The 19155-nt window shown below is 40.9% G+C and overlaps 1 protein-coding gene across 5 annotated transcripts in view; it reads left to right on the top strand.

Annotated features, from left to right (window-relative positions):
* The first annotated feature begins 247 nt into the window (after positions 1 to 247).
* The window catches only part of IGF2BP2 (insulin like growth factor 2 mRNA binding protein 2), a 155607-nt gene continuing 136699 nt past the window's right edge, over positions 248 to 19155 (top strand). For 4 of the 5 annotated variants that reach the window (XM_072807724.1, XM_072807725.1, XM_072807722.1 and 1 more), the window contains exons 1-2: positions 248 to 561; positions 2124 to 2184. In XM_072807724.1, coding sequence (XP_072663825.1) covers positions 384 to 561; positions 2124 to 2184 — 239 coding nt within the window. In that variant the 5' untranslated portion in view covers positions 248 to 383. Of the gene's footprint in view, positions 562 to 2123; positions 2185 to 4268; positions 4346 to 19155 lie in introns of those variants that run through there. The other variant, XM_072807726.1, reaches the window with a different exon arrangement.

Genomic DNA, 19155 nt, shown 5'->3' with positions numbered 1-19155 from the left:
GTGCGCTGCCGCCGCCCGCCGCTGCTCCTCCTCCCGCCACCGCCTTGAGAGCGAGCGAGAGGGAGGCAGAGAGAGCGCTTTGTCCGCGCGCCGCCGCCCGGCCCGGGACTCTGCCCCGAGGAGGCAGCCGCGCCGAGTCCCCGCCTCCGCCTCTGCCCCCGGGCGGGCCGGGCCGGCCGCGGTGGGGGGAGCCAGGCTGAGGGTGGGGGTGGGTGGCGGGCGGGCGGGCGGAGGGCGGGGAGGGGGGGCGGAGGAGGAGGAGGAGGAGGAGGAGGAGGAGGAGGAGGAGGAGGAGGAGGAGGAGGAGAGACGAGGGCAGCGGAGGAGGCGAGGAGCGCCGGGTACCGGGCCGGGGGAGCCGCGGGCTCTCGGGGAAGAGACGGATGATGAACAAGCTTTACATCGGGAACCTGAGCCCCGCCGTCACCGCCGACGACCTCCGGCAGCTCTTCGGGGACAGGAAGCTGCCCCTGGCGGGACAGGTCCTGCTCAAGTCCGGCTACGCCTTCGTGGACTACCCCGACCAGAACTGGGCCATCCGCGCCATCGAGACCCTCTCGGGTGAGCAGTCGCCGCCGCCCCCTCCCCCCGCCTCGCCCAGCTCGGGCCGGGACGGCGCCCGGAGGGAGGCCGAGCCTGCGGGCGGCGCCCGGCGGGGGCTCCCGCGCCCGCACGCTCACTTCCCCGCACCAGACCCTCAACTCTCGGCGCCGGCCCGCTCCCCTCCCCCCGCCGCGCCGGACCCCCCCCGCCCCGCGCGCTCCCGGCCGCAGCCCCGGGGCGACCCCCGTGCCGCTGCGAGGGTGCCCGGGGCTCGCCCGCGCTCTGGGGGCGCCCCCCTCCCGCAGGCTGCCCGCGCCGCTCTCCGGAGTTTCCCCACCCCCATCCCCGGAGAGCCCCCCGTGCCCGCTGTCCCCTGACCTTGCCGCCCCCCCTTTGTCAGGGACCCCCCCCGCCCCGCACAGCCCGCGTGCCCGGACCTCTCGCCCCCCGCGCCCCCGGAGCCGCGCGCCCCTCGCTGGCCCCCTCCCCACCGCGCCCCGCGGCCCCCCACTTTCGGAGCCCCCTCGGCGCCGCCCTGACGGTCCCCTCCGGGGTCTCGGTGCCCCCCCCCGCCCCCCAGCCCCGGCCCCTGCACGACGGCGCCCGCTCTCGGTCCCTCTCCCGAGCCGCCGTCCCCTCTCGCTCGTCTCTCAAGCGCTCCTATTTTTCTCTGAATTTTTTGTCCGATTTTATTGAGAAGAACTCGGGGCTGGGGGCTTTCCGCCGCCGGCCCCCCCGCCTCCCGCTCGGCCAGAAGCACCTTTCTACGAGGTGCCCTGTCTCAACTCGGTGGGGGCCCCGGGCTGAGAACCGGGAAAGAGGCGACCGGGGGGCCCGCGAGAGCGCCGGAGCCCAGACGGGAGACGGAGAGCGACACACACACACTGGCGCGCGCGCGCACTCCCCAACTCGCCCTCTCGCACACGCACCGCTCGGAGCCGCGCTCGCCGCCCGCCCGCCGGAGCCCGCGCCCCCCGAGCCCCCCGCGCCCCGGCCGGCCCGAGCCCCCGGCCCACCGGCGCGCGGGGGGGGGCGGGGCGGCCGCCAGGCCAAGGTGACACCCCGGAGCCGGCCGGGACCGGGCGCCCGCGGCGGCGGCCCCCGGGGGGGAGGCGGGGTGGGGGCGGGGCGGGGGGGCTCCGGTGCGCCTCGTCGGGGCCGCGGGGTGGGGAGGGCGGGGAGGGGGGCGCAGCGGAGCCTCCGGGGCCCGGGTCAGCGGCTTGGAGAGGTGGGGGCCGGGCGAGCAGCGGGGCCGCGCCAGCCCTGCAGCTTGAGTTTCAAATGAGCTCATCCTTTCAAATTGGCGCCGCTCTTTATTAAATTTGTTTTTCCGGTAATGCCACCCACAGCTATACCTGGGGTCGGATCCGGGCTCGCGCCCTTCCCACCTCGTCCAAAGAGTCGGGGCGCCCACCTTGCTTCCCACCGGGAGCCAAGTTTGCCCAGCTCGAGGCGGGGAGGAGACCCCTGGAGGGCGCCCGAAGGCGGAGCCCGAGCGTGCAGTTCTGTGCGTGCCCCTCCTAGACCCCCGCCGCTTTGATCTAAGGAAGGTTCTGAGTGCTTTAATTTCTGTTTTAAAGGTAAAGTGGAATTGCATGGGAAAATCATGGAAGTTGATTACTCAGTCTCTAAAAAGCTCAGGTAAATATATTTTGCTTAGTTATTTCGTGATAGGGCTTACGTGTAAATACAGAAATACGCTCCGTTTTTTTTTTTTAATGTGCTTTTGTGGTTTTAAAAAGGGAGGCTTTTGTTTGTTTTGTTAGTGGAGATAACATAGTCTAGAAAGTTACATTTTTTTTTTTTTACTTTCATTATATAAGGTGTTTACTGTACTTTGGAAAATATCTGGTGCCTTATTGGGGGTGAGGGGTGGCGAACCCTAGCTGTGTGAAATTCGCTGGGACCGTTAAACTTGTTTATCAAAACTTGCCTCCCACCCCCCACCCCCCCACTCCCAGCCCTACCCCCCCCAGCACAGTGGCAACAAATGCTTGTCAAGACTTCCTGTGAGATGTTAAGAGTAAATATTTACTTTGTCAACTAAATTGCTTAACTAAACTTCGCGATTAATTAGTTTTCTTTTTTAGATAGCTTAGCGTTGAATAATAAAATAATTCAGTAAGGGGTCAGTATTTTGCATAGCACTCTAAAGAAGTAGGTTGTTTGCATTGGGTGGTAGTTAAAAAGCCAGACTTTTTGAGTCACTGAGACTACTGACTGTTGCTTCTGAGCGTTTTGTTGTTGTTGCTTTTAAGATATGTCTGAGGCTAACCAAGTATCTTTGTGAAATCTATAGTTATATTTAAGTGCACTGTTGTTAATGAAGGCGTAAAGAGTTTGGTGGAAGTTGGATTTCTCCACAGTGATTTGCCTACATGAGAAATATCTCTCTATGAGGAGAGAATGAGGGAGAACATCTTTGTTTAAAGTGTATTGTGGACTTTAAATTGGGGCCCTTTATTACTCATTCTAGGTTTTTTTTTTTTTTTCCTCTCTTGTGTCGTAACTTAGTTTATATCCCATTCACATACATTTCTTCACCATTAGTCATTAAGTAGCTGGATTGAAAACTAAGTGAAGTCTTTGATTTACCACCTTTACAATTTATGATACTCAGGAGTGTGACCACTTACTTGATTTGTGCCAGGATTGAATAGATTTTAAAACAAACTGTACTAATTTTGTAAATACTTATTTTATTAAAGAGATTTTTGAAAATTGTGGGCACGTTTTCAGATACTTTTATTTTAACTAAGCAACAGGATATCTTTTGTTTGCAAATGATTCTGTGGCATATCACAAAGGGAACGCCTTTTAAAAAAAGGCAAAAGTTATGATTTGCAGTTTCATGTGTAATAATAGTAAGCTAATTCTTCTCTCTAGGAACAGATATAGTGTGTAACTGGTTTTCCAGTTAAGTATTTTAATTTGTGTGCTTTTCTATAATTTTTTTTTTTTGCCTGAGAAATCCAAGTTGAAGCTTTCTGATATATTAGGTACTTAGTGTAAGTTTAAATTGCTCTTCATGCAACACTTGGAAGTTTGATGAATATATTGAACAAGGTTTGAAAGAACCGCCTAAAACATTTGATGGGCTGTTATCGTATAAGTGCCTAGTTCTGTTGGCTGCATAGCTGTTTTGAGTCCTTTTTTGGGTTATAATTAATAAAGATCACCCGAGTTTTAACTTTAATGTGTCATTTCATGTTGCAAAGTACAGTATTTCATGTTGCAATGTAAGGGAAATACTGTTTTCTCTAAAGTTATTAACATCTCCTAAGACTTCTCACAAATAAACTTCTAAATATTTTTCTTTCAAAATGAAGAGGTATTTGCTGTTAGCCAGAGTGTTATTTAAATAATTTTGTTGTGTTTATTTTAGAGTTCAGAATTAAAAGCATGCCCCAAATTTTTAATATCAATTAAATAAAGAGCAAACTAGGACCTCTACAGCCCTATTAGTACATAATTTCTTTGAACATGTGGGCGATATGAAATACCTAGGAGGTAGATTAAAATGCGCTGTGTGTGATTCACTACCCTGAAGACGTCTGACATACCAAATGTATGCATAAGCTGCTGCTGTAGAGGGTTGCATCATTTCTGATTGGATGGTTTTACTCTTTTTTTTCCCCTTTCCTTTATTGGTTGAAAATGCAGGAATTAGTTACTTGTACTGCAGGCTAAGGGAGAGATGGCTAATGCCTGGCGATGTGTACTGAGCTCAGACCCCTGGGATGAAGCAGCTGGATGTTCTCATGTACAGGGCACTACCACGGTGCTGGCTTTCAAAAGCAGGGTACTGTGACATTTGAAACCAAAGCTTTTATGTTATATGGTGACTATTTTGGTGTTCCTTTGTTGCATTTCCATGAAATTTAACAAGTTAGAAGTAAATTTGTCAGCGTTAAGTCAGTTCTATATGTGGTTTTTGTGTTAGTTGAAGTGAAAATGTGAAGAAAACAATTCATCCTCATTGCTTGCTTGCTTAAAGATCATTCAGCAATTGAGTACTCATTTTCTTTATATTGTTCTGATTTCTTTCTGTTTTCAAGAATGAGTTTTTAGTATCTGCATTCCAAATAGATTTTTTTTTAAGCTAATGATACTTTGGGAGGAGATGTTTTTATCTTAAGTCATGAAATTATTGGCATGCCATTTGCTTACCAATGGATCTTTTGTTAAATACAATTCTAGCATCATTTTTATATGTGCTATTATAGTAGACAGACTAGGTAACCATTATTTTCTCAGGGTCATCAGTAGAAAACTCTTTTTTCCTTTTTGCCACATGTGTTTCATTCTTATTAGATGCAAATTACTGTAATGCAAACCATAGACAAACCATCTATTTTTTTTAATTTTAATTTTTTTTCTCTCTCTTTTCTTTTCTTTTTCTTTTTTTTTTTTTTACTTTCTAAGTTGGTTTCAGGCTCTGTTGAATAAAAACCTTTGGATCTTTTTTTCTCTATTCATATTTCTTGGTAGTATATATAAATCAAAGATTGCTTCAAGAGGAAGAAAACTGTAGTGACTTTAAAATTCTGTTAAAAGTTGTAGAAACTTCCTTGACAGAAATTTCATTTTTGATGTTGAAGAGAGTTTGGTTTCAATACATATACATATATCTGCATATGTATCTATACACACATGCATGCACGCATACACATCACATAAATTGTTTTGAGCCAAGACATACGCTAACCTGAATGTGCTTTGTAACTAAAGTTGAATGATTCTGTGAGAAACAAAACTTTGAAAAATGCAATTTCTGCCCACTGCTAGGAAGTAACCAAGTGGTGCTAGACGTGCTTTCACTGAGATGGTGTGAATACTATGAGGTAGTGTAGGAAAAAGCTATGAATTTGTCTTTCATGAGTTAAAAATCAGTAATTGTGTTCTCTCCAATGCAAATGAATTCAGTCTCCTATAGGAATGTTAAAGAAAACAGTATCTCAATTGTATTTTGCTTGTATGTACTACATTGTGTATAGTTGAATTAAATACCAAAAAGAAAAAAAAAATCACCCAACCTCAAGCTCTCCCCCCAACAAAGGCTTTTGCTGCATCAATTTTTAATTTTGAAGCAACAGAGAAGACTTTTTTAGGTTAAAATCATATGGTAGCCTTCTAATTAAAGAATTTGTTGAATTAAAAATTAATGCTTGAATTTAATTATATAGAGTCCATGTGTGGCTGGCTATAACATATATTAATGTAAAATACATGTCAAACTGAGGTAGTTTATGATTTGGCTTTGGGTTGGACGTTTAGTTTCCCATTTTTAAAAAAGCTAGTAATTTTTTCATATGGTTTTAGGCAATATCATAAAGAATTACACATTTTCATGACCTTTAAGAGATAAGTATTAGAATTGAAATAGAAGCAGTAAAGAAAAGAATTAATTGATAATTCAAGTGATAATGTAGATTTAAAGTTGTAGCCTACAAATATTAAATGACTGCTCATTTGATGTTGATTTTGTGTTATTTAGCTAAATATTAAAAACCATTGAAAACTACAAATCAAAATACTTTTTATGTAGTACTTGATTTTCCAGTTTGTCAAATTCATCTCAGTTTTATATTCGTATTATAGCAATTTATAAAAGTATTAAATGGCTACATCTAAACATTAATTCTAAAAGGAGATTTGGTGATGTTTGATACATTTGTCAAATGCTGTTTTTTAAAATAGTGTTTCCTTGTAATTATGGCCAGTAAGAGATGGTCTCAGAGTTTTGTTTTTTATTATTTTAACCTGAGATTGCATAAAGATGAGAGATTAGTATTTGTACAATACCTTTTTATACATGGTGGTATAATGTATTTTCTTTAGAAAGAATTTTTTTTTAAAGGACATTAGCTGATTTAGAACTAATTGCATATCAAAATTAACATCCTAACTATTTTGAGTAAATGTTTTTGTTTTATGGAGGTTGCTCCAGTTTTTCAGCTGGGGGAATGTAAATAATGTTGAAATGTGCATTAAAGCATAGTAACTTGGGCACATTTATTAAAAGTCAAAACTATGAAAATCAGATCAGATTTCTACAGAAACTTTTTACACATATTTGATACTTCTCAACTCTCTAAATATTTGTTGTCTATTGCTGAATCACTCATTCAAGTCTTCTAATGAAATTCTCAAAAGTAGATGAGCAATTGGTTAGAGTTGTGAGAGAATATTATTTGAGCTAAGTGTGTCATCTCTGTGATTCAGTGGGGTGTGTGCACATGGGTGTCTGTGTGCATGTGTGCTTTGTGGGGGGACAGTAGTTTCAGACAGATGGTATCAAGAGGGAAGAGGAGGAAATCTTTAATTGAGCAACATTTGCTCTGGATTTAGGCAAGGCAAATGAAAATTGCTGGGTGTTTGAACCTTGTAACAAAGGGAATTGGTATTTGTTTTGAGTGATGCATAATTCTTGTAGGTGGTTAACCTTATGGAAGCCAGGGCTTGGGCACCTGTAGTGACTTCTGCAGTGAGGGAGCTGCTGCTGTAAGGGCTATCCAATGCACAGTCTACCCTTCTTTTTGTTAAGATATCCCCTCTCACTAATAGAGTTAGCTCAGTGATTCTGTGAAGGCTCTGATGATTCATAAGCCATTTTTATAAATGTTAGAAAATTCAAGATTTGAATATACATTTTCATTTATAAATTCTGTACTGTGAAAGACAGTATATTATTTTGTACAGCAGAAGTATTCTGACAATTTCATTAGAAGCATAAATATTGAACTGGTTTCTTTGGAGACTTAAAAAAGTTGAACCATAAGTTTCAAAATATATTTCTAAAAATTTCACCTACACGCCACCAGAGTGTCTTCACTGTTCTTTCTGGTGTTGAAGAAGAGAGTGATGTGGCTTGGCTAAGTCAGTTTTTAAAAACCAGTTTTCTGAAACTTTTAGTCAAAAGTGTAATCTCTCAGAAGTTATGATTAACTTAATTTGAAGGATGGGATAATTCTGTTTAACAAAACATGCCCAAATAATTTATTAGTCAAAGTTTATCCTTTTTACAGAGAAATTCAAGTCCAATCAGTTTGGGTAGTCATTCAGAACACTTATCATTGAAGAAAACATAGTAGCAAATAAACAACAAACACCTACAAGTAAAGATTAACCGTCTGTCCTCCCATTTATCATCATTAAAATATCTTAAAAAATCTTTTACTTTATAATTTGACTTCTTGCTTACAAACTTGTAATTTTCATTTGGTGGCATGGACTGTATGCGTTCTATTTTGGGTAGCAAAATTGCAGAGTGCTCAGAGCATTATTTTTAAGGTTTTTCTTTTTCCTGTTTTGATCATGTACTTTGGTCTTTCCATAAAATAGTGAAGAAGAATTATTTTCCTTTATAGAAAAATTCAGATTCTGTTGCTTTGGTTTCCAGAGGCAAAGGAGGATATAATAATTGTTTCTATAACTTGGTTTAGAGTTTGACGGCATATTGAGGTAAAGATTAAGTAGACCAGAGAAAATGGATGCTTTTACACTAATAGCAGGCCATCAAATCTAAGAGCTAACCCAGTGTCCATCATTGAATAGATATATGTCTCCTTCCCAAGCCTCTGTTTCTCACTATGTAATAGGCTTACATTTTTGAGATACATTTTGTTTATTTCTTCCCTGATTTCCTTGTTATTTATCTATTCTGTACTTTATTCTTAAAATGTGAACATTACTAAGAATTTCCTCATTCTTTTTACTGTCAAGAACGTTTCATAAAATAGGTGTTTTAATAAGTCCAGTAAATGAAAATGAAGAGTTCTGATGCATATTTTAGACTTTCTGATATTTACCTGTATCATAAGAAATGTTGTACCTAATGACCAGGAAAGTATGTATGGGACCAATTGCAATGAGAATGTTTTCAGTTTTTCTCATTATCATATAATTAATATGTGCCAGTGCATGAGAATTTGCCTTAGGGGAAAGCTTGGATTTTTTAATTTTTGTTTTAAATGTGAACAGAAAGATTGTTTCATGATTCCATGTGCTGGTGTGTAAATAATGCTAGTAGCATTCTCTCAGGGAGATACATATATTTTTATGTGCCTGCATCTTACACTCATATAGTGCTCATGATGTCCCAGCCTCTTCAACACATTATTTCATTTATTCCAAATAATAATTATGTGAAGCAGTTAGGACAAGTAATATTCTCCCCTTTTTTCTGATGAGGAAACTTAGTTTCAGAGAGATTTAATAATTTGCCTAAGTCCACGTGGCTTTTGAATAGTAATGCTGGGGGCTGGGGCTCATTAGAGCCCGGGTCTTCTGATCCTCCAGTCCGGTGTGCTGAGAACTTTTTTCCCCACACTTTTTTAAATTAAAGAATTCAGTCAAGAGTGTTGTAAGGCTTAAAGGGTGCCATTCAAGAGTGATGGAAATACATGAAAATAGTTTTGTTCGTGAATGACCCTTTTGCAGTCTTATTCTTACATCAATCTGAGTGATCTGTACTTTGTTATAGTTTTTTAGAAACAAAAATAATTAGAAACAAACAGAGGCAATTTAAACATTACCAGCAGCATTCCCTCCTCCTATCACCATGCTTGCCCATAGACAGAAGTGGGGTTGGAGTTTGTTGCTTTTTTCAGTGGTTGCATTCCTTGTGCTATGAAATAGAACACTGCCAGGAAAGACGTATCTCCGGACATCTTGCTCCACACACATTAGGCAGTGAGCTGTACCCCTGGTCAAGACTATAAGCCTTGTGGTAAAGGAAAATCTAGCTCAAGGAATCACTTGGGTGGGTTCTTCATGGGTTTTAACCAACCCACTGCTGGAGGTCAGGACTGTGTTTTGGTTTTTTTCCTGGAGACTGCCAGGTCTTTCCCTAGATTTGGTGTCTCTCTGCTTCACTTTCTGTACAGAACATGGCATTTGGCCTCTTCTGTGGGGATGGAATGAGTATCAGTAGGATAGCATCCATGAAGTTTTCAGAGGTCTTCATTAATGATATAATCACTCAAAAACATACACTAAATAACTAATCATGTGAAGTATAGTTTCATTTCCCCTTAATTATAAACTTTTCCTACGTTTATCCTCTTGTTACCTTTAACTTTTGTGTACAATTGGGACGCCTGGATGGCTCAGTGGTTGAGCCTCTGCCTTCGGCTCAGGGCGTGATCCTGATGAGTCCCGCATGGGGCTGCCGGTAGGGAGCCTGCTTCTCCCTTTGCCTGTGTCTCTGCCTCTCTCTTTCTGTGTCTCTCGTGAATAAATAAAGCTTAAAAAAAAAAAAAAAAACTTTTGTGTACTATCATGTATATGGTGGTAGTGGGAGGAAAGAAGGCATTATCAAGAAAATAATAAAAATAAAATAAAATAAATAAAATAAATAATAGGTAAGAAGATTATTTCCAACTCCCCACACATTTCATTTCTTTAAGTTAGTACAGTCTGGAGTAAGGGTTCTGTTCCACGTTCTGTGGAATTCTGATTCTGAAGATGGAGAAGGAAGGTAACTAATATTTACGAGGTAGATCCTGTGCTAGGCCCTGTACTGGGCCTTCTGGGTATCTTATTGTATCCTTACAACAGCCGGGAGACAGCTGTACATCATCCCTTTTATAGATAGGGCTTTAAGGTTTCGGACTCAGAAGCAACAACTCCTTCCACCTGCCCAAACCTGCTTCAAAGAGACAGTGGTCCTATCACCTTTGCTGTCCTGCTCTCCTCCTTATCTGAATATAGCAACAGCAGCCTACCAGTAAAGCAGGAGTTGTGATAATGTTTACATAGGTTATAGAGTACCTTTATTTTTCCCAACTCAGAATAAGAAATAAAATTTACATGTAGAGGATGGGTATGCTGAGGAAGATACGGGGCTGAAGTTTAGTTATTTCTAATTTAGTATAATTGAAAAGCAACTAAAAGTGCTAGTCATAATTTGAGGACACTTTCTGAAGCCGTCCTTCCTATTGTAGAGGCATTAGTAATTTAAAAGAGAGATGGTTTTAAGAATTGTTGTGGCCAGAAATGAAGTGTAAAAAATATAATGTATATGCAGCGTGGTGAGAGGGTCTGTATTCATGCTTTTGGGCCAGATACATATATATTTTAAATCCTGTAAAAAGACTCAGGCTTTTTTGTTTAGGACCTAGAATGTTACACAAAGTTTGGCATGCTTTCATTTTCATCTGTGTATAAATGTGTATGGTCTAGAGAAGGAAAATCTGGGATTCTCACAAATCGCTTTCCATAAAATGATTCATCTTACGTCAGAAAATTTTAAACCTTTTTGACACATGAAAATGTCAGTGAAAGTACAGGGAGTAGAAAGATGTATATGTTCTTTTTGATACAACACTTAAACATTATACAGTACATTGGTGACTTTTTTTAAGTAAACAAGATGTAAGATAGAATTATACCATCAATGAAATGAGACAGAAGTTTTGCTTCTAGATATAGACGTTGTGCTTTTTTGATTAAAAAAAATCTTATGAACATTATGATTAAAAAATAATAACTTTTCTCAGTAGCCTCTAATAGAGCTTAAAATGTTATCAGAGAAGACATTTTTGCTATCTTGCTACATCTTCTCTTTACTTTTTCTCTTCAAAAAGCAAAGTAAAAAATTCATAATCAAAAGGTGATTTTGCAGACAGGTTAACCTCAAACCAATTCACAAAATAGAAGATATTTTGAAAAAAACTTATGTGAGGACAGGCTATAACTGTATTTTGTGGAGACCATTTACTTGAGTCTCTTTTGATGTTTGTAATTTCAACAATGCATATTTGGAAAATGAATGTTTTTCTTCATAGTTGTATGGATAAGATTTTGGAGTAAAATATTTGTGCATCTTTGAGAGAATCAGAGATGATTAAATGGTTTAACAGTAAAAAAAAAATACGATTTGGCTTCTTCAATTAGAAGGAAGGAAGAAAGGGAGAGAGAGAAAGATATTTGGAGGGAGAGAAGGAAGGAAGGAGGACAGGAGCTAGGTGGCCATAGGAGCTTGGTGACTGAGTGAACTATGTCATACAGCTCATGCAGTCTCTAATTCCAGAGCACAGGGGAAAGACTGGTACTCCCTGATAGGGTATAGAAAAGAGTAAGGGACTCCAGTGGTGACAGCAGAACTGCGAATCTCACAGAATTTATTCTTTGACATTTAAAAACTCTAGGAGTATGTGGCTGGCCTGCCCCACAAAAGGTTTTACATTTCTTTCTATGAGGCCCTGTACTGGCCACTTCCTTTCTCTCTCCCTCTCTCTCCCTCTCTCTCCCTCTTTCTCCCTCTCTCCCTCTCTCCCCTCTTGCCCTTTGCATTTCCCTGGGGATGGCCAGGGCTAGAAGGTGCCTGGTGTGCAGGCCTGCATCCAGTGCAGTGCCCCCTCACTGGCTGAGTTTGGGGAAGCCAGGGAGGAGTGTGTGCGCTTGCTCAATGTGTTGGAATGTATGGTTCTGTGGCATACACTTACTGGGAAAGTGCAGCAGACAGACACACAGACACACATACTCACTCATCAGTGGTTGGTGAGGGAGGTCAAACGTTGCTGGCTTTTGTGAGGAGTTGAAAATTTGGGAAGGAATTTCCCAGTGTTGAAAATTTAGGCTACTTTTCTTCCCCCCTAAAGTGTAATTGTATTTATTCTTTGTAAAGGGAAAACATCTTTTTATTTTCCCCCCAAATGCCATTGAAGGATAGAAAAAAATTTTGTGGATGCATAAATAATCTGGCCTTTCTACTGGATCTTGCTGTACTTTTTCTCCCTTCCTTTTCATACTAATAGTGATATCCTCAAATAATAGACACTAAATTTGTAAAATAAGCTTTTGAAAACTGAGTTTTCTAGGGGTGGTAGAAGGGGAGAAGGGCGGGGGGTGGGAGTGAATGGGTGACGGGCACTGGGGGTTATTCTGTATGTTAGTAAATTGAACACCAATAAAAAATAAATTAAAAAAAAAAAAAAGAAAACTGAGTTTTGTCACTACTAAGGATGATCTTTAGAAACAAGGGTCTTTAGAAGCCAAGTTTTAAGCTCAGATATTTTACTTTTTAATTTTTTAAAAAAGATTTTATTTATTTATTCCTGAGAGACACACAAAAGCAGGCATAGGCAGAGGAAGAAGCAGGCTCCCTGCCGGGAACCCAATGTGGGACTCCATCCCAGGACCCCGGGATGAGCCAAAGGCAGACGCCAACCACCAACCCACCAGGTACCCCTAAGCTCAGATATTTTAAAATGTTGGATTTAGCCTTCCTTTCAAGGAATAAAGAATAAAATACTAGTCGATGAATACTTTTAATTTTTTTTCCCTTTAATATTTAAAAACAATTTACATTCATTTTTTTTTTAATTTACAAAAGATTTGAGATGAAAAAGGTGCTGGTTATTTAGTTTTAAATAAAGAAGACAGGGATTTAGTTTTATGAAGTAGGCAAGTGAAGCTGACATTTTGTTTTAAGGGTTATAAAAGACTGGGAACAGGTGGTTGGTTCTAATGTAATTTTTTATACATCTTAGGAGATTTGGCAGGGAAGAGTTAGCTCTTTGGTTCATTGATTTATGTATTAATGGTTTGCTGTACATGTCTATTTTAATGATTTCAAAATAATAATTTTTCAGTAATATTGAAAATTTGTGGCTTTAGTTTATGATGATGAGCAAGGTGTTAATACTGGACTTAGAAATTTTCAGGCCTGTGACACCTGGATGGCTCAGTCAATTAAGTTTCCGACTCTTGTTTTGGCTTGGGTCATGATCTCAGGGTTGTGAGACAGAGCCCCACATCAGGCTCCACACTCAGTAGGGAGTCAAGCCTGCTTGAGATATTCTCCCTCTCTTTCTGCCTCTCCCCTTGCTCATGTGTGCGTGCTCTCTCTCTCTCTCTCTCTCTCTCAAATAAATAAATAAATAAATAAATAAATCTTTAAAAAAAAAATCGCCAAGCCAAAGTCCTCTTTTATTCCCCGTGGCAGTACTTTTAATACTATGTTCCACGAAAGCTTAGGATTCTGAGGAGATGCCAGATTTATGGGAAGGAAGAAGTGGATATATGTACATGGGAGATCCTGGCTTCTTAACTACATTTCAATCAGAAAACAGCTGTATTTGCTGCAGTTTTATGTATTGGAGTTCGGTCTAGAATTTGGTTCAGAAAAGGGGTTTGCTGCTTTAGAAAACAGTTTGAAAGTTACCTGACCAATGGTATATAATTCTGGACCTTGAGTCCATTCCTTGTTCAGGCATTCCGGCAGATCCCCAAAGCTCTTTCTCGAGGAAAGTTTGCTACTTCTAAATCCACTTCCTGCAGAATGGCCTGTCACTTTTGCTTTAGTAACAAATGTTTGCTTTGCCATCTGCATGCCAGACTACTAAATCTATGGATTTTTCTATAATCAATAGCACTGAAGGTTTGCCCTTCGGGAACTTTTCTAGGGAGCTCCTTAGCCAATGATTGCACTCCAGTTCTTAGCAGAGCCATTAGAATCAACTAACTTTGAAGAATGATGAGTCTGGTGACAGGGGACCTACTCATTCTTCAACAGTAAGTTTTGCTTCAGGAGGTCCAAGCAGGTTGGACCGCTTGCCCCTTCTTCAAGCAGAGCATCCCTACTTTTTTTTTTTTTTTTTAAGATTTACTTATTTATTCATTCAGAGAGAGCGAGAGAGAGGCAGAGACACAGGCAGAGAGAGAAGCAGGCTTCATGCAGGAAGCCCAATGTGGGACTCGATCCCGGGTCTCCAGGATCACACCCTGGGCTGCAGGCGGCGCCAAACCGCTGCGCCACCGGGGCTGCTCCTTTTTTTTTTTTTTTTTTTTTAAGATTTATTATCATCCCTACTTTTATCTGTCACATATGATGGGTTTCCATAAATACAGGGGTGATCTTCAGAATATTTTGAACTGGTTAGTGGATGCCTCACAAGTCAGAAGGGACATAAACCATGATCCTCTAATATACACTTGCACAGTATCAATCCTGCACGCATGAGTCTTCTTCCAAAACAGGATATTATTTCAAATAGTATATGTTATTCTCTCAGTGATTTCTTAACCTGTGGTCAAGGACTCTTGGGGGCCGTACTTAAAGTCCTTGGACTTTGCCTTCTGTGTTATTTAAAGAGCCTCCTGGGTGGTTTTCATTATGAGAGAGAGAGAGAGAGAGAGAGAGAGAGAGAGAGAGACACTCTCCTCTGAGCTTCCATTGCTCCAGCTTCCTGAAGACTGGTCTTTGACGATTGCTGATTTCATATCATACATCCAAGTTTTGTAGTGACTGTTACAAGAAACCATCATATATTTACAGGGATCCACACTCAAATACCTGCAGATGATATAAGTGGTAGCAAGGTGTGAGGTTTCTTCTGTGAAGTACAGGAGGGGTAGCTCTTAAGTCAGCTTTAGCCACCTGTTACCATGTGGAAATGTAAGGCCACTATTCTCAAATCTGATTTTTCAAAAGAAGCTGGAAGTCAGAATTCTTATGTTAAATATCAGCAACAATTCAAAAATTCTTGTAGAGACACTGTGAGGGTCAAAGAAGATAGCTTGTAGGTTGAATCTGGCCTGTGGGTTGCTAGTTTGCCATCTCTGCCTCATGAAAATCTGCAGCTTCTATAAAATATTGCTGAAGATTCTCTCCATTATGGTTACCATCTCCTACCTTTAAGGTTGGTCTATGAGTGAGAGGGAAGTCCTTCTCTTTTTTTGTTTTTTTTTTTTAAAGATTTTATTTATCCGAGGGAGATAGAGAGAGAGAGAGAGGCAGAGACACAGGCAGAGGGAGAAGCAGGCTTCACACAGGGAACCCAAGGTGGGACTTGAGCCCAGGACTCTATGATCACGCCCTGGACCAAAGGCAGGCACCAAACCATTGAGCCACCCAGGGATCCCGCAGACATTTTTTTAAAATGAGAACTTGAGGGATCCCTCGGTAGCGCAGCGGTTTGGCGCCTGCCTTTGGACCAGGGCGCGATCCTGGAGACCCGGGATCGAATCCCACGTCGGGCTCCCGGTGCATGGAGCCTGCTTCTCCCTCTGCCTGTGTCTCTGCCTCTCTCTCTCTCTCTGTGTGACTATCATAAATAAATGAAAAAATTAAAAAAAAAATGAGAACTTGAGTTTTGCCCGTAAATCAACATCCCATAAGGCAGGTAGTTTTAAAAAGTATAGCGTGTACTCAGCAGGAAAAAATCAGTGGTGAAAAGTAGTGCTTTTAAATATTTTGAAAAGTGTTTTGGTTATTGTTGCACTTTCTTGTATTTAAGTTGAGGAAATTGAAAGCCATATGGATTCTGCTCCTGGGCCCCGGGTGCAGTAAATACTCATTAAGGCCAAACTAAATGAAAACTGTCAGTTACCTAAGGGACCTTTACCAAAAAAACCCAAAAAACTGAAAAACAAAGATGCTAGCAGGATGGTTGGATTACATTTGAAAAAATATCTTTTTATTCTAAAACTTATGTAAAATAACTCATTAGGATGGTGATGGTGAGGTAAAGTGCATGTCTTGGAGAACGTAAATTAGGTATCTATGGTAAGACATAATGAGTGACATATAGGAGTCTGGGAATTCAGGATTTCATTTGGTTTCCCACATTTTTGAAACATCTCATGGTCATCAGTTCCATAAAAATAGCTAGCTCTATTTTTTGGACTGATCTTTTGAACTTTATAATTTTGAAGTTCCACAAGATCTTGTTCTTGTCTTGTTACCACTGCTTCACATTGAATGCCTTGAAAAGTGAGATTAGCTGCTCATTAAAATTTTTCAATTTTTAAAATTAAAGCCATAATAAAGTATCCTTAATAATTTGTTTTTATCTGTTTTCTTCTTCTTTATTTCCAAACTGAGGGTGGGTAGAAATAGCAGTTCAAGGATTTTACTCTTTTGTGAATGGGTTTTCAGTCTTTGTACTGAATCTTTGGCATGAGTAGAATGAAACCTTCACGGACATTTTAGGTACAAAGGCCCTTTAAAACATGAGGTGAGCTGCAAAGAGCAGTTGCACAGGGCTTCCAAATGAGTATTAGGAAGCAAAACTTTAGATTTGGTGGAAGCAGAATAGGTTTTGCAAATCAGTCTTTTTTTTTTTTTTTTTTTAAGAAGGATGGGTTAATCGTAGTGTTATCAGATTCAGTGTTATTATTCGAAAATGTGAATTTCTGTATAGATATTTCTTTCTCCAACTCAAGTTACATTAAGAGTCTGTCAGGAATCATGGAAGAAAAACATGTGTGTATATGTGTGCGTGTCAGTATAAATATATATTTATATGTATATTTATACATATCCCCCCAAAAGCAGCTATCCTCTTATTGGGAGATAGGTAGATACAAGAAACAAGTTAAGGTGTGTTTTTATGTAGTAAATAAAAGATGATCAGTTTAAGCAGACAGCATCTGAAATTGCTGTGAAAAAATAGACAAATGCAAAAATGACAGAATTTACCAATGGATGAGATAATTCATACCCAAGGAAATGACTGATTTTAAAATAAATGTTAATTGCCAAACAAGACGTTGTCAAATCCTCTGTATTAGTAATCTATTGCTGCATGCAAATTACTCCAAAACTGGGGTGCCTTGCTGACTCAGTCGGCTAAGTGTCTGACTCTTGATCTCTGCTCAGATCTTGATCTGAGTGTTGTGAGTTCAGGCCCTGCGTTGGGGTCCACACTGGGCATGGAGCCTACTTAAAAAAATAAAACAATTTGCCCCAAAACTTAGCAATTTAAAGCAGTGAACATTTATTTTCTCTCACATTTTCTGAGGGTCAGGAATATGGTTTAGCTGGGTTGTTCTAGCTCAGCATCTTTCATGAGGTTGCAGTCCAGAAGATTTGCTGTCTAGCTCACTCATGGTGGTTGAAAGGCCTCAGTTTCTCTGTGGCTGTTGGCTAGAGTTTTCAGCCCTTCCCGACATGGACCTCTCCATAGATCTCACAGCGTGGCGCAGGTTCCCAAGTGAGTAATCCAAGAGAGCATGACGCCACAGTGCCATGTACCACCTAGTCAGTGAATTGCACATCATCACTTCTGCCTTATTTTGTGTGTCAACATGAGACCTTTGTCTAGCCTGCATTCACTGGGAAAGGGTCACTCAAGAAGTGAATACCCACAGGTGGGGGTTTTTGGGGAACATTTAGGATTTAACTAAGTCAGGAAAAGTCAACAAATCGAAGAGAGACTTGATTTGGGGGTTATACTAAGGAGAATAATCCCCTTCTATTAATATTTATACTTAGCCTCTTTTGGAGTAAAACAAATTCCTTATAAAACACCAGTAATAACAATTATGGATTACTAAATCCTTTTATAATCTTTGTTTAATTTTTCAGAACCCATTCTAGGGTGAGGAGGGCACTATTCTCCTTATTTCAGAGATTGAGGAACTCAGGCCTAGACTGTTCAAACTGCTTAGACAGGACCACATATTCAGCATTCAACCCGAAGTGTCTCCTCCCCCCACTTTCCTCTCTCTTCTTTCCTCCAAAGAATGATTGTAGTTACTTTCTCTTTTATAGAACACAATTTAATTTTTCCCTTCCAGCCTTATCTGAAAGAGCTGATCTTTTAAATGCTTAATTGAAAAGTTTAAAACACTGTTCTTATAGTATCAATAAAGATGTTAGTCACTTTTCTGCCAGCAGTAGAAGTCCTTTTTGCTATTTTTGTAACTGGGTGAGGTCTGATTTCTCCAAAATTGTGCCATACTGTGGTTAGCCATGGTCTACAAGAGGAAAATAGATTTACCCTTCTTTAAAATCATTGGTTTTCTAAGAAATATGCTATTTACTATACCAAATCTGAGTAAATCTTTCTGGGACAAAATGCAGTGGTCACTTTGACATCAGACGAGGCCAGTTCTCTCCCCCACTAAAAATGCAAAACATCAGGCCTTCAGATCTTTGGTATCTACCTTTATTATACATTTATTTCTTGAGAAAATTTGATAGTGTTTTTGGTGTTAGTCGTATACACATCCATGCTGAAGGATTCATTCTGTATGAGTGTTTTGCCAAATTCATGCAAACGTATCAACTTTGCATATAGAATGTCCTGACTTTGACGTCACTTAAATACAGTATTTTAATAGTCATGTCTTTAAATTTTTATTGAATCTCAGTGCTTGCTTTACTTGCATTACATATTCCTTTTTTTTTTTTTAATTTTTTATTTATTTATGATAGTCACACAGAGAGAGAGAGAGGCAGAGACACAGGCAGAGGGAGAAGCAGGCTCCATGCACCGGGAGCCTGACGTGGGACTCGATCCCGGGTCTCCAGGATTGCGCCCTGGGCCAAAGGCAGGCGCCAAACCGCTGCGCCATCCAGGGGTCCCAACATTACATATTCCTATAACCCATTTAACCTTTTTCTCTCAAAGTTCCTGATTGACATGATAGTGTGGAATGAAGAGTTATTTTGGTTCTTTCCTTATGAAAGTGTATAGGCTGAGGCTTTTAGAGTGTTAGGGTCCTTTAGGAATGACTGCTCTCTAAGAAAGATGGATACTTTTTATATTGTTTAAGAGAAACCCCTAGAAGGTAAAAACTGAATATTTTTACACTCTGTGTATTTTAGTCAAACAGAGTATGTACTGAGTTATCCTTTTTGGGAGAGGGTTGTCCTTG

Source organism: Canis lupus, chromosome 31, assembly GCF_048164855.1.
Source record: "Canis lupus baileyi chromosome 31, mCanLup2.hap1, whole genome shotgun sequence".
Lineage (NCBI taxonomy): Eukaryota > Metazoa > Chordata > Mammalia > Carnivora > Canidae > Canis > Canis lupus.
This window is presented reverse-complemented; position numbering and strand designations above follow the sequence as displayed.